The 18,793-nt window shown below is 41.3% G+C and overlaps 1 protein-coding gene across 5 annotated transcripts in view; it reads left to right on the top strand.

The window, feature by feature from the left end:
* The window catches only part of LOC131687228 (lysophosphatidylserine lipase ABHD12), a 28,779-nt gene that overhangs the window by 3,967 nt on the left and 6,019 nt on the right, over window positions 1-18,793 (top strand). For 4 of the 5 annotated variants that reach the window (XM_058971300.1, XM_058971299.1, XM_058971298.1 and 1 more), the window contains 2 exons: window positions 14,272-14,390; window positions 14,455-14,633. In XM_058971300.1, the coding sequence (XP_058827283.1) occupies window positions 14,272-14,390; window positions 14,455-14,633 (298 nt within the window). Of the gene's footprint in view, window positions 1-13,942; window positions 14,198-14,271; window positions 14,391-14,454; window positions 14,634-18,793 lie in introns of those variants that run through there. The other variant, XM_058971301.1, reaches the window with a different exon arrangement.

The raw sequence follows: 18,793 nt of genomic DNA, 5'->3' as shown, positions 1-18,793 counted from the left end.
GTGGTGGATAGAAGCTAAGGGATACCCTGACGACTGGCGGATTGAATTATTTTTACTGTCAATTCAACTAGATCCAGACTGATGCAGTTTCCTATGGTTGTTGGTTCATTACAAACAATCGAAATTAAATATTCAATTTGCGCAATGATTTAAAACTTCAGTGAATTAGCCAAAGTATATGGACCATATGAATTCAAATGTTCTAAATCTGCCTAGTAATCGTGAATAACCATCATCTACGCGAACCAAACCAACCGTCAAATAAAGTGGCTATGTTCCCAAATATAACTAACTTTATCCCTTAAATGCATACTGTTGCCATTTGGCAACATACCGAATTCTGTGATATAAAGCTTCAACAAGAGGTAAATAACGTATCCATACCGAAAAATGAGGTATAATGAAAAATGAGTTTCATGCATTTAAGGGTGAAAAACATTCCTCCCGTTCTTTTCTTCTACTTTAGTGGTATATTTTTGTTTTACTTCTATTAGATTACTTTTCCACTACTCATGTATACCAAAAAATTCAATTTATGCGCTTCTGCTTAATCTTTTTATTTTTTTCTTTTAATTCGGCATGTTATTTTCCTTTTATCACTATATCTTAAGTTAGATTCATACTAACACTAATCAATTGCATATTCTCTCATATATACCCACAATCTCTCTCATCCAAAACGCACAAACGCCCCTAGCCTACGCGATAACACAAACACCATACAATTTCAATCATTACAATTTCAATCATCCACACATACGCCCGCAATTTCGCCAACTTTAAAACACACCGGTAATTAAGTGAACGTTTCAGCACCTATAACTTTACAACCGCTGTCTCAAGCATTAACCCACCGCCCGCGCGACCATGTGTCGGATACGTCCGGAGATCTCTACTGTCGATCAGCCTAGACTAATGCCTTCAGTTGGACCAATAAAACATTAATGAGATCAATTATCAGATTCACGGTCCGCGTGCGATCGTTCAAGAATACACGCGAATATGCGAATGGCCACACGATTATAAAATCGAATTTATGCACGCGAAGCTAAATACACGCTAGCATTCAAGCGCTCGAGCCCCTCGCGATCACACTATTACGCAATTAGTAAACACCAACGCCAACCAAGAAAGATATGCACCCCTGGACTCGAACGATAAAACTCACACCTTCCACGCACACACCACTACAGGACTCACAATTAGATTGATACATGCAAAGTCACAATTATTACAATAATTACAGGTATTCGTCTGGCAACCGGGGGAAGTGCATCTCAAACGCAGAACTTATCATTTCAATAATGGCCTTGGATCTGCGTTGCCTGTGTTCAAAGCACCATAGCTTCGTCCGTCAGGTCAAGGAGGTTTGAAACACGCTGGCCACCACCATCGGCCCTAACTGCCCATAAAGGGATAAAAAAACATGTTTTATATCAATTTCAAATTGAACTTCTCTAGGCTGACGGGTTTGACAGTATTACAAACCCGCTGACAGATAATTGCTTTATAAGATGGTTATTGCATTACGCCTCGATAGTGGTGCGTCGAGGAAACCGAGAGGGCTCATTGGGCTTTTTGTTTTTTTTTATACTTTACACCAGCCCAAACTAACGATCAACCATTAAAGTTCGATCGAGTGTGCTTCGGAGAGGTGGCCGTCTTTAGGGATCAGGGGAGCAGTTTTCTTTGCACAGGCTTCATGATGGTCAGGTTATGCATTCGGGACATTGGTAGAGTACCACTGATTTATTTTCATGAGGATTTTACCAACGGTGTGGCTAGAGGCTGCCTTTTTCCTTTCCAGGAATAGTTGCTTTTCAGGGTTTTTCATTTGAATCTTAAGAAATGTCTGTTAGTGTAAGTGCTTGTAGTACTAGTTATAGTTTTTCTAGTGCTAATGTATAATTGTTATGTGCTAGTAGTATGTATATTTATGTATTGGGAGAAGTGAGTTGGTGCGGAGTTGATTTATTCCACTTTCCACGGTCGATACGTCTGATTATCTTGTAACAACTGAGTCAGGGAACCGGTATATATGATGGAATAGTGGGTAATTTATTGTCGCGCGCGCAATTTTAATCTTCCTAGGATCACTTTTTCCGGTGTTCAATTAAAGCATTCGATTCGATTCATTCGGATAGTTTAGATTAGCTTACCGACGCACGTGAACAATCCCTTCCCGGTCAGCGTAGTCCGACAAAATTCATCTGCTGGCGTTCTAACGTATTTCTCTGATATCCAAGGCAAGTTCAAGTAGTTTTATTGCATGTTACATTTGTTGTTTTCTTCTTCTTAATTAGTTTGTTTTGTGTTCTTCTACTCATACACACAAACGCTCGTGGACTCCGCGATAATACAAACCTGGTCACAAACTGCCGTACATGTAACTGCGATCATCAACAAATACTAACGCCCGCGATCTCGCCATCATGAAAACAACCCGCAGTATTGAATCAGTCACGTCCAAAAGTCCCTACTCTCGCGAGGGTTCATGCCTTCAGTTAGATCAATCAAAGAAAATGTCGCTAGTAACCCAGAGACAACGCGTTGCCTGACGACATGACCGGGAACTTTGGTGATATGGGGGAACTCACTATATCGGAACAGTACACTGGAAACTAGGTATCACAGTCAAGGTCCGCGCGATCATTCAAGAACACATGCGAATATGCGAATGGCCACATGGTTATAAAATCGAATTCATACTGGACAAATTACATACATGCTAGCACACGCGACATACAAACGCGCACGAGCTTCACCAAGTTAACATTCCAACGCTCGAGTCCTTCGCGATGATACACGTACACCTGAGCAGCACACTTAATATCATATTCAGAATAACGGCCGCTAAATGCCAAAACTCACACTTTCGTCAGGCAACTGGAGAAAGTACATTTCAAACGCAGAACTAACAATTTTAATGATGGCTTTGATATTACCAAATACATATATGTATTTGATATTGCGTTGCCTGTGTTCAAGGTATCGTAAACCGGGGAGACTTTGATCAGCGGGGTGACTTTGATCACTCGAAATTTTTTCCCTAGATCGCCTATTAAACCAGAATAATCTACCGAATCATTTTAATTTGAACTGATTTTTACTCTAAACTTATAAAATACTGATTTGTTATACTTTTTGAGTATATTGTTCGGTTTTTGGGTACAAAAACTACAAAAAACCGAAATTTGATTTTACCTTATTTTTACGAAGCTTCGTAAAGTGTCTATTTTTTGTAAAACAAATAAATCTCAGATTTGAGCAAAAGTAATAAATTACAATTACAAGTTTTTATTTTCCTTTAGATTGGGATGTACCAACTCTAGTTTTAAGAGTTTGTTTATTTTAAATAAATTTTTTGTAAAACTAGTTGGCAATTATTTCAAATTATTTTAAGCTAAAATTCGCAACATTTTTTCATTGTTCAATATTCCAACGTGTTAGAATTGATGAAACTTTTTGTACATCGATAAAGCACTGAAATAAAACAATTTTAGCAGTTCTAAAGGTTTTCAGAATCTTTTATTCTAGTTGGACACGAATTATACGAATTTTGGTTACTCGAATTTTACAGTACATTGAAATACTTTGTATAATACCAATTAACATCTATTTAACAATAAGTATCTTTCCAGAATTAGTTTAAACAAACATTTGAATGAAAAACATTGACATCAATAACTTAATGTGAGTGAACATGCAGGTTATCAAAGTGACCCCGGAATACGAAAACGGACTTCACCTGGAAATTATTTTTGGAAAAATGGCTGTAAGCGGTCAATTTTAGGTAAAACCATCCGATCTTGTTCTCCATACATCAGTACATGGTTTAAAAATATGAAACTTGAAAAAAATGTGTTGCGTCTAAAAACATGTAATGATTACTTCGAAAAATGATCAATGTCACCCCGGTTTACGGTACCATATCCGTTAGTCACCACTCTCGGCCCTATTTGCACACAAAGAAAAAAATAGCATCTTCAGCAAATTTTGTATATAAAATATTTTTTATTCTAATAATTTTTAAAATTATTCTTAGATTTTGTCCAGCATAAGAAAGTGATGAAAGTTTATTTCTATCTCTGACATCTGTTAGGTTCTCGATTTTTTTTCGCCCTAAAAAGCAACGTTGTAAGATAACTTACCAATCCGCCGATTTCTGCAGAATAAGCCGTATTGATAGGAATCTGTAAAACAAACACCATTAAATTCAAAGGTAACTATTTTTTTTATTTCGTTTATTTGACACGGCTCATAGCGGTAGCTTAACGGAGCCGTGGATCTTTTATATGTTTACAATATGTAAAAATAAAAATAAACCAAATATTATTGATTGTCCGTTGGATCTCATGTGCGCAACTTTTTATTGCGAGCGGAGACCTTCTTTCGCGGCTCGCCTACTGCGTCATGGGGACCATTTAATTCTCTCCTGTCCTCCACATCAAGTTCATCATCGTTAAAAGTGCCTTGGTGCTCGCGACCAGATGTTCTTTCCTGCTTCTTGCACTTACGGGTGACCAATGTAAATCCATCGTCATTGCTATTATCTTCATCACCGATGTTGCTTACAGTGGTGCTGGATGCTGCTTTGGCAGTTGTCAATATGGACTGAACAGCTGCCACAAATTTGGCAACCGTTTGTGGTTCAGGTATTGGTATTGAAAACTCTTTTTTGGGTTGGTTTACCGTGGATTCGTTGGCAATCGGTAGAGATGCATTCTCCTCTATCTTCCGCGCAAGGTTGTCCGTGGTGTGCTGTTTGATTACAATACTTGCACGTGGGAGTTTGCCCCTCATGGGTGCATAACGTAGTTTGATTAATAGTAGCTTCGTGGGTTTTGAGTTTTATAGTCAAGTGGGAGGGGATAGGTTTTTCGATCCGCATCCTCACCACAAGAACACCGTTAGGTGTACCCGGGAAGAAATTTCTCCACGTATCACGTGTAACTGATTCTGCTTCGCCGTATTGCGACATGTATTTTGCGATTAGATCAGGAGGGGTACGTGGTGATAGGTCATGTAACTTTACATCTACATAGTGTTTTTCTATATACACGGGAATCTTAATTCCAGCTTTATCCCTTTATGCCACGTGCTTTAAGTTGTTCTGCAAAACGAAACGTTCGGCTTGTGCTAACGTGTTGAATGATATGAGTACGACATTACGAAGATGATGATACTGTAGATACATAACCTCCTTGAGCTTAAGCTGCATCTTCACCTTCAGCAGGTATTCCACTTCACGAAAACTCAATCTTTTTGTACAGATTTTAAAGTCAACGACCGCTGCGTTGGGTCAGAGCAGAGATTTTTCGTCAACTTTACTCATGATGGAAAGAATAAATTTCCTTTGTTCTCGAGACAATGCACACTGGATCGAGAGGTTGCTAGTTTTTGTTCACTTGGTACGTCTGACTTGGGCAGAAGTAGAAAGTAGACTGAAAGGTAACTATTTCTCGCATGCCGTCTCTTGCATGCAACAGTATGTATTCATCCACCTAGTGGTGCGATTGTGCCTTTTTCATTTTTATAAAAACTCTGACTGATTAGTTGATTATGTTTAATATAATTGAGGAAATGTCTATTACATGCTTATTATACTTAGCACGTATCCCACGACTACCACGAAAGTCGACGCTGACGTGTTTTAAACAAAAAAGTATATATAATTAGCTTAATCAGCATCAGTTCAGTGAAGGGGGAAATCCTTTATCTTATTTCGGCATGCGGGGTAGCTGAAAAGAATACGGGTGTGATGGTGGTCCAAGGGGGGGGGGGGGGGGGGGTTGGAGTGATGAAGGAGAGAATTGTTAGAGTGTCTTCCATTTGAGACTTAAATTAAATTAAAGTCACATCGGTTCAGCCATCATCGAAGAACCGATGTGACCTTAATTGTGGAATATGCCCGGAAACCGGGACTTCCGGAATTATCGATAGTGAACACTATTTTTAAAGAATGTTGGCTAGGCAATCAGTGATCTAGACCTGCGAATCGATGTATTTTTGCGACCATTCCAGTAGATTTTGAGTCTCCGAAGTATTACGATTGTAACGAGTGACCTTACTATCCAACCCGTAACTCCGGAAACAAAAAGCAGAACCGAATGAAATTAAATAACAGTCAATGGAATTACTATACCTTTCATTTAAAATCAAGTTTGTAAAAATCGGTCAGTAATTGGCTGGGAAATAGGCGTGATATGAACTTAAAAACGTGGCAAGTTCTCTGGGGGTATCAAGAACCATCATAGGTCGCCAATGTAATCAATGCTACTGTGATTGATCATTTGTGATCTAGACCCGCAAATCCAAGTAGTGTTGTACCCATTTCAATATATATTACATCATTCCGATCATCATGGTGTTACCAGTTTATATGGAAATTTGCTGTGTGACCGCACTCTTGAACCCGTAGCTCCGGAACCGGAAGTCGGATCAACTAAAAATTCAATAGCAGATTATGGTAGCCTTCCATTTGCAAGTTTGCGTAAATTGGTTTAGCCATCTCTGAGAAACTTGTGTCAGTTTAAACGATACACACATCGATCACGACGAACTGAATCGAATGGTATATGAATCTCGGCCCTCCGGGTCTCAGTTAAAAATTCGATTTTCAGAGTGATTGCATAGCCTTTTTTATAAGAAAGGCAAAAACTATTTGCATATTAATTAGGTCTCATCTCACTGGTAGATGGATTAACGCAGGATTTCCCGCTATAAATGTTATTTAAATTGGGATTTATTAAGTAAACACAGTCTAAACGAAAACATAAGGACTAGTCTGGTAATACAATTTAGCTGACTTGACGGGGAATACCACACAAAAACGTATTTGTCCCAACAATTCCGCGTAGATGTTTGTGGAACCCGGAGCGGTACTTTTCAAAAATCTTATTCAGTATCATCTGATTTGTTAGGAGGAGCGAACTTTGTAAATATTTTTTCCAAATGATGTTACCATATTGCTGGTTGAATTTTGAAAATATTAATTGGCAATTAATAATGCTGATAATGTCGATGTAAGTAAAACAAAATCTTGGTGTTACATTCCGTTGTGGAACTTGACTTTTTGTTTCGGCAGAATTTGTAGCCAATTCTCTGTGTACAGGTCTAGTGAAACATCCCTACTGACCACTAAGAACCAGGGTTGATTTATTCTACATCAATGGTTTGGCCCCAAGCCGAAAATACTGGTACTTGGAGATCAATATTGCGCTTTGGTCACGATAGATGTGAAGAATGCATTAAACAGCGCCAACTGGGAAGCCATAACTGCAACGCTGCACAGAATGAAGGTTCCCGACTATCTACGCCAGATCCTGAAGAGTACTGTTGTACAAGACGAACGAAGAGCAGAAGTCAATACGAGTCATAGCGGGCGTTCCTCAGGGTTCCATTCTCGGTCAAACTCTTTGAAACGATATGTACGATGGGATCTTAACGCTGCAGTTGCCCAGGAAAGTTGAAATCGTGGGTTTCGCGGACGACGTTTAAGAAGTGTCGATGACGGAGACAATAGACGTGATCGAGAGTTGGATGAACGGGGCCAAGCTGCAAATAGCTCAACTCAAGACAGTGTTATTGTTTTTCGTGGAACCGTGAAAACCTGAACAGGACATTCCGGCTCATGGCCGTACGACTCGTGAGTGCTTACAGAACAATATCGTGGGAGGCAGGTTGCGTTATCGCTGGGATAATCCCCATCTGCAACACCCTAGCGGAGGATGTCGAGTAAGCTAGTAAGAATCGATTCGATGTGGCAGCAGGAATGGGACAGTACAGAAAAAGGAAGGTTGACCTACCGGCTCATCCCAAACCTGTCGGCGTGGGTCAATAGAAAGCATGGAGAGATGAACTTCCACCTGACACAGGTCCTGTTGGGCCACAGCTGTTTCAGGAGGTATCTCCATCGGTTCGGGCACGCAACATCACCGTTGTGTCCAGAGTGTGAGAACGAGAGCATGTGGTCTTTGAATGTCCGAGGTTCGAAGCGACACGCAGAGAGATGCTCGAAACGAGAGGGCCGGACATCAGCCCGAATAATGTCGTCTACAGAATGACAAGCGGCGTAAACACCTGGAACGCAGTCAACAAAGTGGTGGCACAGATCATAACTACTCAACAGCGGAAAGGGCGTAATCAACAGCGAGTAACGGTTTCGAGAGAGCTGTCACCGCCAGGAAACTCTCCGCTGGAGTATGCACCGGGTATGGGTCGGCGAGGAGCCGGACGCCACGCTCAACCTGGAATCACTGGACCGTCCACGGTCCTACCCGTCGACCCGAAAGAAATATTGCGAAAACTAAGACGAATTGGATCGGGAGAACTTCTTTCGTCGGGGAACTCTCCCTCGGTGTAAGCTAGATTCACCGCCGGGGTCTAGACCTAGTAGACAGCGACGAGACAGCACCAGTCGCGGGTCGTTGTGGTATGCCTTGCTACACCGGAATCTCCGAACTGTACTCGACACCTGGTTGTTGGCTCGGTTTCGGGAGAGCTTCTTTCGCCGGGGAATTCTCCGTTGGAGTAGGCTAGGTCCACCGTCGGGAACTAGATCGAGTAGTTCGCGAATAAGTCGGGAGCTCGACGAGTAAGTGGTGCTGAATGGTACTACAAGGGAGTTGCGCTACTGAATGACAGAAAGGAACCGAATCAGGATCTGGGCAAGAGCTATTGTTTTGGCGGGACGAATGGCAGCCTAAACCAGTTCTCTGAGATGTTGGTTTTAGTACATTTTCTTCTGCTCAGGGCTTTTTGAAAACTTTTTCTGCTCCCTAAAACAATAAACACACACACACACATACAGACTTTTTCCGATCTCGGCTAACTGAGTCGAGAGGTACATGACACTCGACCCTCCGGCCCGAGAATAGGTTGACGATTTTCAGAATGATTGCATAACCTTTCTATATGAGAAAGGCAAAACGGGTCAGCGGAATTGAGATATCTGACGTTCAAAATACGCACACTGAGATCTTGCATTTTTATACTACCATCCTCCCCTTAAACCCAGAAGCGGCTTGTTTGTCACCACAATGTAAACGATTTGTTTGCCTCCCAATTCAAACGTCAAAACCGCTCAATACCAATGCAGCTAGATGAGTCTATGATGTTACACAACCGCCATTTTGTGGAAAAAATACATTTTGTACTTGTACTTGTATATAATGAGGATTTTAAATCCCCTTTCATAGGATCTCGAATAATTTCATTTTTGCTTATAGAAAAATGCCCGAAATATAGGGTGATGAGCCTATTTTGGCACGATTAGGGAGAGGGTCGAACTATTTTTTGAACAACTTTAAAAAAAGCTATATTACCTATAACCTTTCTCAGAATAAAGTATCAGTGTAATGTGTCTTTTTTATTTATTAACAGATTAAGGTCGAAGTGGCCTGTGCCGTATACAAAAGATTCCTCCATTCCACTTGGTCCATGGCCGCGCGTCGCCAGCCACGCAGTCTGCGAAGGGTCCGCAAATCGTCTTCCACCTGGTCGATCCATCGTGCTCGCTGCGCGCCACGTCTTCTTGTACCGGTCGGATTGTAATAGGGATCTTTAATTTGGAAAAATTGTGCCAGTTTTTCATATGTATTGGTAGCGGGTGTCCTTACGAGTACACTCATATCATTCTTAAACCTTAATTATTCTTTTATGATTTTTAAATTTAAAAAAACCAAATTAAACTCAACCAGCAAACTGACAGTTGTCCTACTAAATGACGTATCTGCAAATATCTCGTTCGCCTCATTGTTAACCGGGACAGCACCCCACACAGCATGATCTGGTACTTTGTCAATCCGCTAGCAACCTGCCATCCCAAGTTTCATCTGCAAACTATGGTAGATCTGATAAGGCAACCTATAGGGCCGTGCAAGTCGCATGGGTTTGGATGTGTTATTGTCCTAAAAGGAAACAAACTAAAAAATGTTTTTTTTTTCAATAGTTTCGGGCCAAGAAATTGAAAAAGGACTGAGATATTAACTCACGGTACTAATCTGCATCAGAATATGCCTTAACCCGCACACCCCTAAAGATCCCTATTGAGAACCGTTTTCACCGGGCTATTGTCCGACATTCTGGCTACGTGCCTAGCCTACCGTAGTCGTCCGATTTTCGCGGTATGACAGATGGGCGGCTCCCCCAACAGCTGATGCAACTCATGGTTCATTCGCCGTCTCCATGTGCCGTCTTCCATCTGCACTCCACCGTAGATGGTACGCAGCACTTTCCGTTCGAAGACACCAAGTGCGCGTTGGTCCTCCACGAGCATGGTCCAGGTCTCGTGCCCGTAGAGAACTGCCGGTCTAATCAGCGTCTTGTAGATGGTCAACTTCGTGCGACGGCGAACTCTGTTCGACCGGTGTCTTGCGGAGGCCAAAGTAAGCACGATTTCCTGCCACGATGCGTCTACGAATCTCTCTGCTGGTATCATTGTTGGCGGTCACCAGTGAGCCCAAGTATACGAACTCTTCAACCACCTCCATTTCGTCGCCACCGATGCAAACTCGAAGCGGGCGGTTCTCATTCTCTTCTCGTGAACCTCTTCCTATCATGTACTTTGTCTTCGACGTGTTGATGGCAAGTCCGACGCGCTTGGCTTCTCTTTTCAGTCTGATGTAGGCTTCCTCCATCTTCTCAAAGTTTCGTGCAATAATATCAACGTCATCGGCGAAGCCAAGTAGCTGAACGGACTTTGTGAAAATCGTACCACTCGTGTCGATCCCTGCTCTTCTTATTACACCTTCCAGCGAGATGTTGAATAACAGACACGAGAGACCATCACCTTGCCGTAACCCTCTGCGTGATTCGAAGGGACACGAGAGCGTCTAACTAGGTATCCAAATCATGAACGCCAACGCGTGGTTTGTAAAACGAATCATTCTGCTTTTTTCAGCCGATCATAGCAAACGTAAACCTCACGCACATGAAGGAACCTCATCAGCTGTTAATAGAAGAGTGCCCAGAATCGCGCTCGCTGGAAATAACCATGTGAAGGTTAACAACTGGCATGACAAGTTTCGCATGACACATTGCTTTGTCCCGATGCGAATTGTATGTGCAGATGAAAATAAAATCTCTGCAATCAATAATTGGTTGAATAACTTGAAATAATTGATTACTTGTACCTGAAATTGCATCACAATATATTTTCAAGTTCATGTTTTGGTTCGGTCACACTGGTGATTCTTTTCTGTATGATGGATGCAAAAAGTTTATTTTGATCGTGTATCGGACAAAACACGGCAATAATGTGAACCCCCGTATTTCCTATTGTAACACTAGGCCTATCCTAGTGTTTGACAAGTACTTTTAAAGTGAAATAATCGTAAAAAGGTTCTCCAACTAAAATAAAGGTATGTATCAGTGCAATGTTTAATATATTTGTGCCTGAATAACGAGATAAGAGGCTGTTAATGCTGGATCGTAAGTGTTTATTTTCTCTATTTTTTTGTTTTTGTTGGGTACATATTCCACTGCGACCAGTATTTTGATCTATTGTGGCAAGCCCCTTTTTATTGTATGCCACATCAGGGTGTTGTATCACTATTAATCTGAGTGATTCCCACTTGCTGACTATAGGCATGGTCCCAGTAAGGTATTATAGAACGTATAAAGTGTATTGCCTTACTGGGGGCAGTCGTCCATACATCTAAGGGTTTCTTCAATTTCATTTTAAGGGTGCATTCTAAGACCCCACAAAATGGTTCAGGCCCTAGAAATAATTTAGATGATCTATTTCTTTCTAGCAAGTCTGCTTTTTCATTGCCTCCAATTCTACGAGGGGGAGGGGGGGGGGGGGGGGTATTTGCTAATGTCTACGTAGACTTAGATTTTTTGTTATTCTCGTATTTCTAATTATAAATAGGATTTAAAGAGAGTTGTGTTCATCATACTAGTTGACTCAGCTAGATGTATTTATGCAGACATTTCAAAGCTAGTACAGTACACTATTGAAGTAACTACTCTTTAGGCCAGCGGTTCTCAACCTTTTTCGTACCACGGACCCCTTAGATATCATCCTGGGTTGCTGTAAACTTTCACGGATAAACATAGATTTTGTATGCTTTCAATATGTCATTTTTCCGTTTTTTTAGGAAACAAGACTTAAAATTTCAATATGCACTCGGAAAATGCATTTTTCTTAGCGGAACCCAGGTTGAGAATCATTGCTTTAGGCGAGCTCACGTAATTTTTTGGACAAAACAACCCGACACGTTTTTGTTTCTTGCCTATATTTAAAAATAGTTTTGGTGTCGTGAAAAATTCTATGAATAACCCAAAATGGCAATTCTAAAGTCGATCTCCCGAAATTCCGCTCCACGAAAGATTTTTATTGTGAAAATCCTGCAGTCGTGAATTACTGAGACGTTCTTAGTTAGCAGACATGCATGGATTATTAAATGCATGAATCATTAAAAGTTCCAAAATGGTCAAAGTTAAGCATTAAAACTACCATGATAATAAGAAAACGCCCGATTATTAACAATAAGTGGATTGATTTTTTAAATTTTTATTCATTAATTTCGGTGGTTCAAACAGTGTAGTTAAACTTCCACAACAAAGCGTTTACTCAAGTTAATCAGTTTGTAATTTCCCTTGCAATCATCTACACTGATTTCAAATGTTTTAAACACCCGTTAAATTTTATTTCTTGATCCGGTGCAATTCCGTGAAAATCGGTTCTACTATATAAATGTTCGGAGTTAACTTTCCGGCAGTCGCGCTAGTGCACTAAGTGCACGCTGCTCTGAAAATCTAGCGAAATTGTCTTTGGGCACCAGCGGATGTTCGTTCAGTGAGCCATTTGCGCGACTTCCGGAGGGTGTAGCTTTGATATTTTGGAAAGATTTGGATAGTTTCGTCCATTTAATTGAATAAGGCAATTTATATTATCTAATTATCTTAGGAATATTGAAATTTGTTCACGAAAAGTGAAATTTGTGTGCAACATGCACATAATGGTTTAATATTTCAGTCTAGATAATATGAAATATCGACAGCATAATTTCAAACTGTTTGCTAAAGTTGATCAATTTTGAATGCACCACAGTAAGGCTTGCTAGCTTAGCAACTCTGCACTGTTGGTGTAAGTGGCATTTCGGTTAAATTTGAATTAGTTATAGCAATATATCTTTTGAAATATTTTCAAGTGACTTACTTTAAAAAACAGTATTCCGCTATACAAATATTTAAAAGCAGTTTTAAATTTACACTGACAACTAAAAGTAAAGTGAAATTAAAACGAAAACCTTTTTCAAAGCTGTAAGTTATTTATAAAATTCGAAGTACGAGTGTTTCGGAGATAAATAATTTGATTTTAAATTGCCTTGATTTGATACTGATTGATTTGAGCAGTGGTAGACGAAAAACCAATGTGGAAAGCATTATTAATCGATGTTTGTTGTTGTCGTTAATATTTGAAAGCTTGAAATCACCCGCACCGTTATTTTTCCCAAATTTTTCGCAACCATTTAATTTTTGGAAGCATTAGCAAAAATATGCCGCTAGCACTATCCAAACGAGTATTATGCATAGAAAATATATTTTAATAACTATGGTATTATAGAATATGATTATTTTGTAACTTTTTTTATTAGTGTTAACGAAAACGAGAATGCATATGTTGTCTGGTTTACCGTACTTCCTACCTTTCCTTTTACAAGAAGAGTAAAAATGCAACTGATTCATTTCCGAAGAAATTATAACCGTCTAAACAAACCGCACACGTTTCAAGAGCAAACGTGCGCATCGGATTTCTCGCGCAGGGTGGCTCCCGTTCTTTGGGAAACAAACTTCTATTTTATATTCGCACTTCGTTGCATGCGGACTGGTTTTCTGATCGTTTGAGATCCACTAACCGACTGGCTGTCCTGGCAGGCAGACCGACCGTCTACGCTAAGCGTGATTTCAGTGAGATTTTAAAGCTTGTCTATATATGCTCAACCGGCGACCAAACCAGTGTGTGCGTGTATGGCTCTGTGTGTGGATGTGAGAAAGGGTGCATTTTCGCGATTTATCGGACAAGATCGGGATTAGACATCTCTTCGACCCTTGTACAGAAGGGTCAAGTTCAGTAACTGTTCATCTCGTGCTCTCAAGATTGTTTTGGGATTGGTGTAGCAAACAATCCAGACTACTGCTGTGTTTATACTTAACCAGAGATGTCCTACATATCGATGCAAAAAACGTCAGTGTAAAAATAAAGTGTATTTTCTTCTAATTTACGTAATCGTAGTATTTTTTTGTTTGTTCTTTTTTCAGAATATGCCTCGCGACATGTAAAATATGCATCCTTGTGTTTGTGATTATTTTCATAGTGCTACCGTTGATCTTCAAATATTCCTTCGAGCTTCAGAAAGGAATTTTATTTCTCACCTTCAGTAAGAATACTTTTTCGGTAAAATCTCGTGTTTCGGTTGATTAGTTGTGTTTCGTCTTCCACAGTCACCTATCCGCCGAATTTGGACCTAAAGCGACCGGAGAAGAGTGGGCTGTATGCGACGAGAAATTTTTACATCAATTATCGCGATCAGGAGGAAGACCTCGATGTGGACCTTGCAGTGTGGCATGTGCTCCCCAACGATCTGGTGCGGCGTTTCGGCAAAGAGCTACAGATTGACGAGGTAAGTGTCTGCACTGATTTATATATATATATATATACATATCACATATGTAGCCTAGTTGGTGCAGTTGCACTCACATGTCCTCGTCGCGGCGGGGGTATACGGTGTTAAATGCACTTTGAGAATTCGCTATTGAAAACGACGAACGAAGTGTTGCAGATTACAACAACCATAAATAGTAAATCGGTGTTACGTATTTCGATTCAACAAACAAAAATTTAAAGCAAATCAATTGGAATCGTTCAAATTTCAAAATTTGTTCCCGTAAAATGCGCATGCAAATCGATCTTGGTTTTTGATGGATCGTACGACGTGGATTACTACTAAAATTGCTGACGCAGCTGATAGAAATCTATAGGAAATTTGATTTACGACCACTACTACTTCATCGAATAGGCACTTGTTTTTCTCCACATGGCATACGCGTAAATGCTCTTTCTGCCTAAAGTCCTTGTATAGGAAGGTCCTAGTATGCGTAAAACAAAAACTGCTTCTGGATTTGGGTGTGTGGCAGTAAATGGTCTTGTTCCCAAAGCTACCTAGAAGCCCAACAACATTTGTAACATTTTTGTTTTCACATGTGCTACACTGCCTATAATCGCAGGTTCGTCTTATGTGGATAGAATGAAGGACAGATATGGGATTATGGGTAGTACACCGGTACACAGTGATCGGAAAATGACAATACGTGGAATAAATTCGTAACTCTTCGTCGAGTACGTTTTAGTAGTACAGTGCCTACAGCACATTTGATTTTTAGTATCCCTAGGCGTGCGTAGCCTTTTCCATTAACGTGGCTAGCAACTGAATTATGTCAAGTCTTCATTATTAGTTTGGTTTTGTGCGAAAAGTTTTATTACTTAATTATTGAAAGTCACGTTAGTTTATGTATTTCCCAAATCCAGAATTTAGTTTCTCAATATAAGATAACTAATTTTTAAACTACTGCGATACCAATTTCTGTCGCTCTTTCGCCAAAATAATCAACACGTTTTTTGGAGATATGCTTTTTTTAGATTATGATTTCAAGTTTATAAAATCAAAATTTTTTCAATCATTGATAACTCGTGAACTGCATGATTTTTTTTTTTTTTACGAATAGTAAAAGTTGTATTTTCGTATGAGCTGACACGAATTTTTTTCGCCCATGAACAAATAAGTGCCCTGTCCATTCAATACAGTATGCTTTCAACTGGAAGTATCCCAGAATATTTGGTTTGGAATAAAACAATTTAGAAGAAAATGTTGTTTAAGGCTCAACTGATGCAATTGCATTTTTTCGCAATCATCATGAAAATCAAATTTTAAATTTTTGGTGCATTGCTGTTTACAGCAAATTTTATGCTACACAATTGCTGTGAAGAAAGTTTTTTGCTAACTTGCCATAGTTCTGTGCAATTTCACTGTGTGAAACGGTGACGTATGGGGTACAGTACGAATTTTTGGTTTTTGTGATCTACCTTAAAATGTGAATGGGTTTCGATCTTCCACAGTAAATTTTTAGGGCAATTTTTTAGAAATTATCTCTTCTTACAGCATCATAGCTTATATGCATATATGGCGATCCGATGTTATGTGATGATATAGTGATTTCTTTCGTAAACAAACGATTTTCGCCTCAATATAAATTCAATTGGAATCGGTAGGATCTTCGTTCGCAATGCTTAGAATTTTTTTTTAATATTTCAAAAAATGGCTTACTTTTTTATATGGGGTTTGTATCTTTTATTTTAATTTCTCGATAAAAAAATAACCCTCGGCATGATACTGTACCTTGATGTGGTCCAGGTCTTTTCCACCAAAGCAGTATTACAGTGATGATATCACATAGAAACTTGGGATACAATTATTTTCTTTTTAGTTAAGCTACATTGTGATCAAATTTCTTATATAATTGTGCAAAAAGTACCCAATGCTTGACAATTTTTTGAAGAAGTAAAATGACTTAGACATGTGCGCTATTCTGCAAAATCTTTATTAAGGTTTCATCCATAGAATAAAATTTTTTGAGTGTAAGGTGTCAAAAATGGCGTCCAAAATGGCGGCTCCAGCAAAAGGTGTTTTGAAAACCAACTTCATCTGCGGACACGATACAGGTCGCATTTCGTCGTCTACAAGCAGCAAACCAATTGAAGTACTCTTCCCGTCTCGAGCCACAAGCCTCTGGCCACCTGCACCGCAAGACATTGTGGGCGCGGCCGAAATGGTGGCTCCGGTGACGATTGAAGAATTACTCGCAGTGGCTAATTCCCTAGCAACGATCAAAGCTCCAGCGCCAGATGGAGTTCCAAACAGCGCTCTCAAGCCAGCGATCATAGCAAACCCGAACATATTCAGGTTAGCTATGCAGAGATGCCTTGACGAGGGCCAGTTCCCCGATAGATGGAAAAGGTAGAAATTGGTGCTGTTGCCGAAGCCCGGGAAGCCGCCAGGCGACCCATCGGCGTACAGACCAATATGTCTGATCGACACGACCGGCAAATTGCTGGAGAGGATCATCCTGAACAGGCTAACTCCGTACTCAGTAGGCACGGACGGCCTGTCAAGCAATCAGTTTGGTTTTCGAAAGGGTAAGTCCGCGGTGGACACTATCAACTCAGTGATAAAGACTGCCGAGATAGCGATCCAACGGAAAAGGCGAGGCATTCGATACTGTGCGTTAGTGACACTTGACGTGAAGAACGCATTGAACAGCGCAAGCTAGATTGCCATCGCGCTCTCGTTACACCGGCTTAGCCTACCGGTGGGTCTGTACCGGATCCTGGAAAGTTACTTCCAGAACCGCGTACTGCTATATGAGACCGATGCCGGTCAGTAAAGGGTTCCTATTACCGCCGGAGTCCCGCAGGGCTCAATCCTAGGCCCGGTATGATGGAACCTCGTGTATGACGGGGTTCTGAGACTAAAGTTCCTTCCTGGGGTCAAAATCGTCGACGTAACCTTGGAGGTCTACGGGGAGTCAATCCCCGAGCTAGAACTGACCGCAGAACACTGCGATCAACACTGTGGCGGAATGGATGAGCGCGAGAGGCCTGGAGCTCGCTCAACATAGGATGGAGGTGGTTATCGTCAACAACCGCAATTCGGCACAACATGCAGTTATCCAGGTGGGAGAAGTCGCCATCACTTCACAGCGGAGTCTGAAGTCTCTCAGAGTCATCATAGACGACAAACTGACCTTCGACTGCTGTTGCGGCATTATCGAGGATGATGTCCAACAGCTCAAAGGTGTGCGCCAGTAGACGTAGGCTATTGGCAGGCGTTGCCGTATCTATCCTCAGGTACGGAGGCCCATCTTGGTCAAGAGCACTGAGGGTAACCAGTTACCTGCAGAAACTGGAGAGCACCTACCGCGTGATGTGCCTCAGAGTGATATCTGCCTACCGCACGGTATCACACGATGCATCCTGCGTGATACCGAGCATGATGCCAGTCGGGCTGGTCATCCGGGAAGATGAGGAGTGCTTTGAGCTGCGTGGCATTAGAGGATTCCGCGAGCGCAACATGGTGGCTTCGGTTGCGAAATGGCGGCGTGAGTGGGATAATTCCTCGAAAGGTAGGTGTACCCACCAGCTGATACCTAGCATATCGAGCTGGGTGGGGAATTTCACTTCCATTTGACTTCCATCCATGGGGAAGTTCACTTCCATCTGACACAATTCCTGTCAGGCCATGGCTGCTTCCGACAGTACCTCCACAGGTTCGGGCACGCGGAGGTCCCCGTCTGCCCTCACTGCGCAGGTGTTGACGAAACTGCCGAGCACATACTGTTCGTATGTCCTCGCTTCGACGTCGAAAGGAGAGCAATGCTTGACGTCTGTGGCTGGGACACAACCCCTGATACCCTTATTCAGCGGATGTGTCAAGCGGTGGAGAAGTGGAACGCAGTATCGACCGCAACCACTCAGATTGCCTGCAGGCTTCAGAGAATCTGGCGCACCGAGCGCAGACGACGGGCACGACTAATTAGTGATTGGTTAGTTGGAGCGGAAAGGGCCGAGCGCAAAAAAGTGAGTGAATGGTCTGTTCATGATGAGGCAGGTTTGGCGCAGCGACTGGCAACCGCGTAAGTGGTAAACCCAGTCATTCCGAAGCAAGGCAGAAGAGTGAGTATATATCTGCCTCATGCCAAGACGGGAGGGTCGTAACGTAGTAGGGGA

Source organism: Topomyia yanbarensis, chromosome 3 (assembly GCF_030247195.1).
Source record: "Topomyia yanbarensis strain Yona2022 chromosome 3, ASM3024719v1, whole genome shotgun sequence".
Lineage (NCBI taxonomy): Eukaryota > Metazoa > Arthropoda > Insecta > Diptera > Culicidae > Topomyia > Topomyia yanbarensis.
Note: the sequence above shows the minus strand (reverse complement) of the source record. Positions and strands in the feature narration are given on the sequence as shown.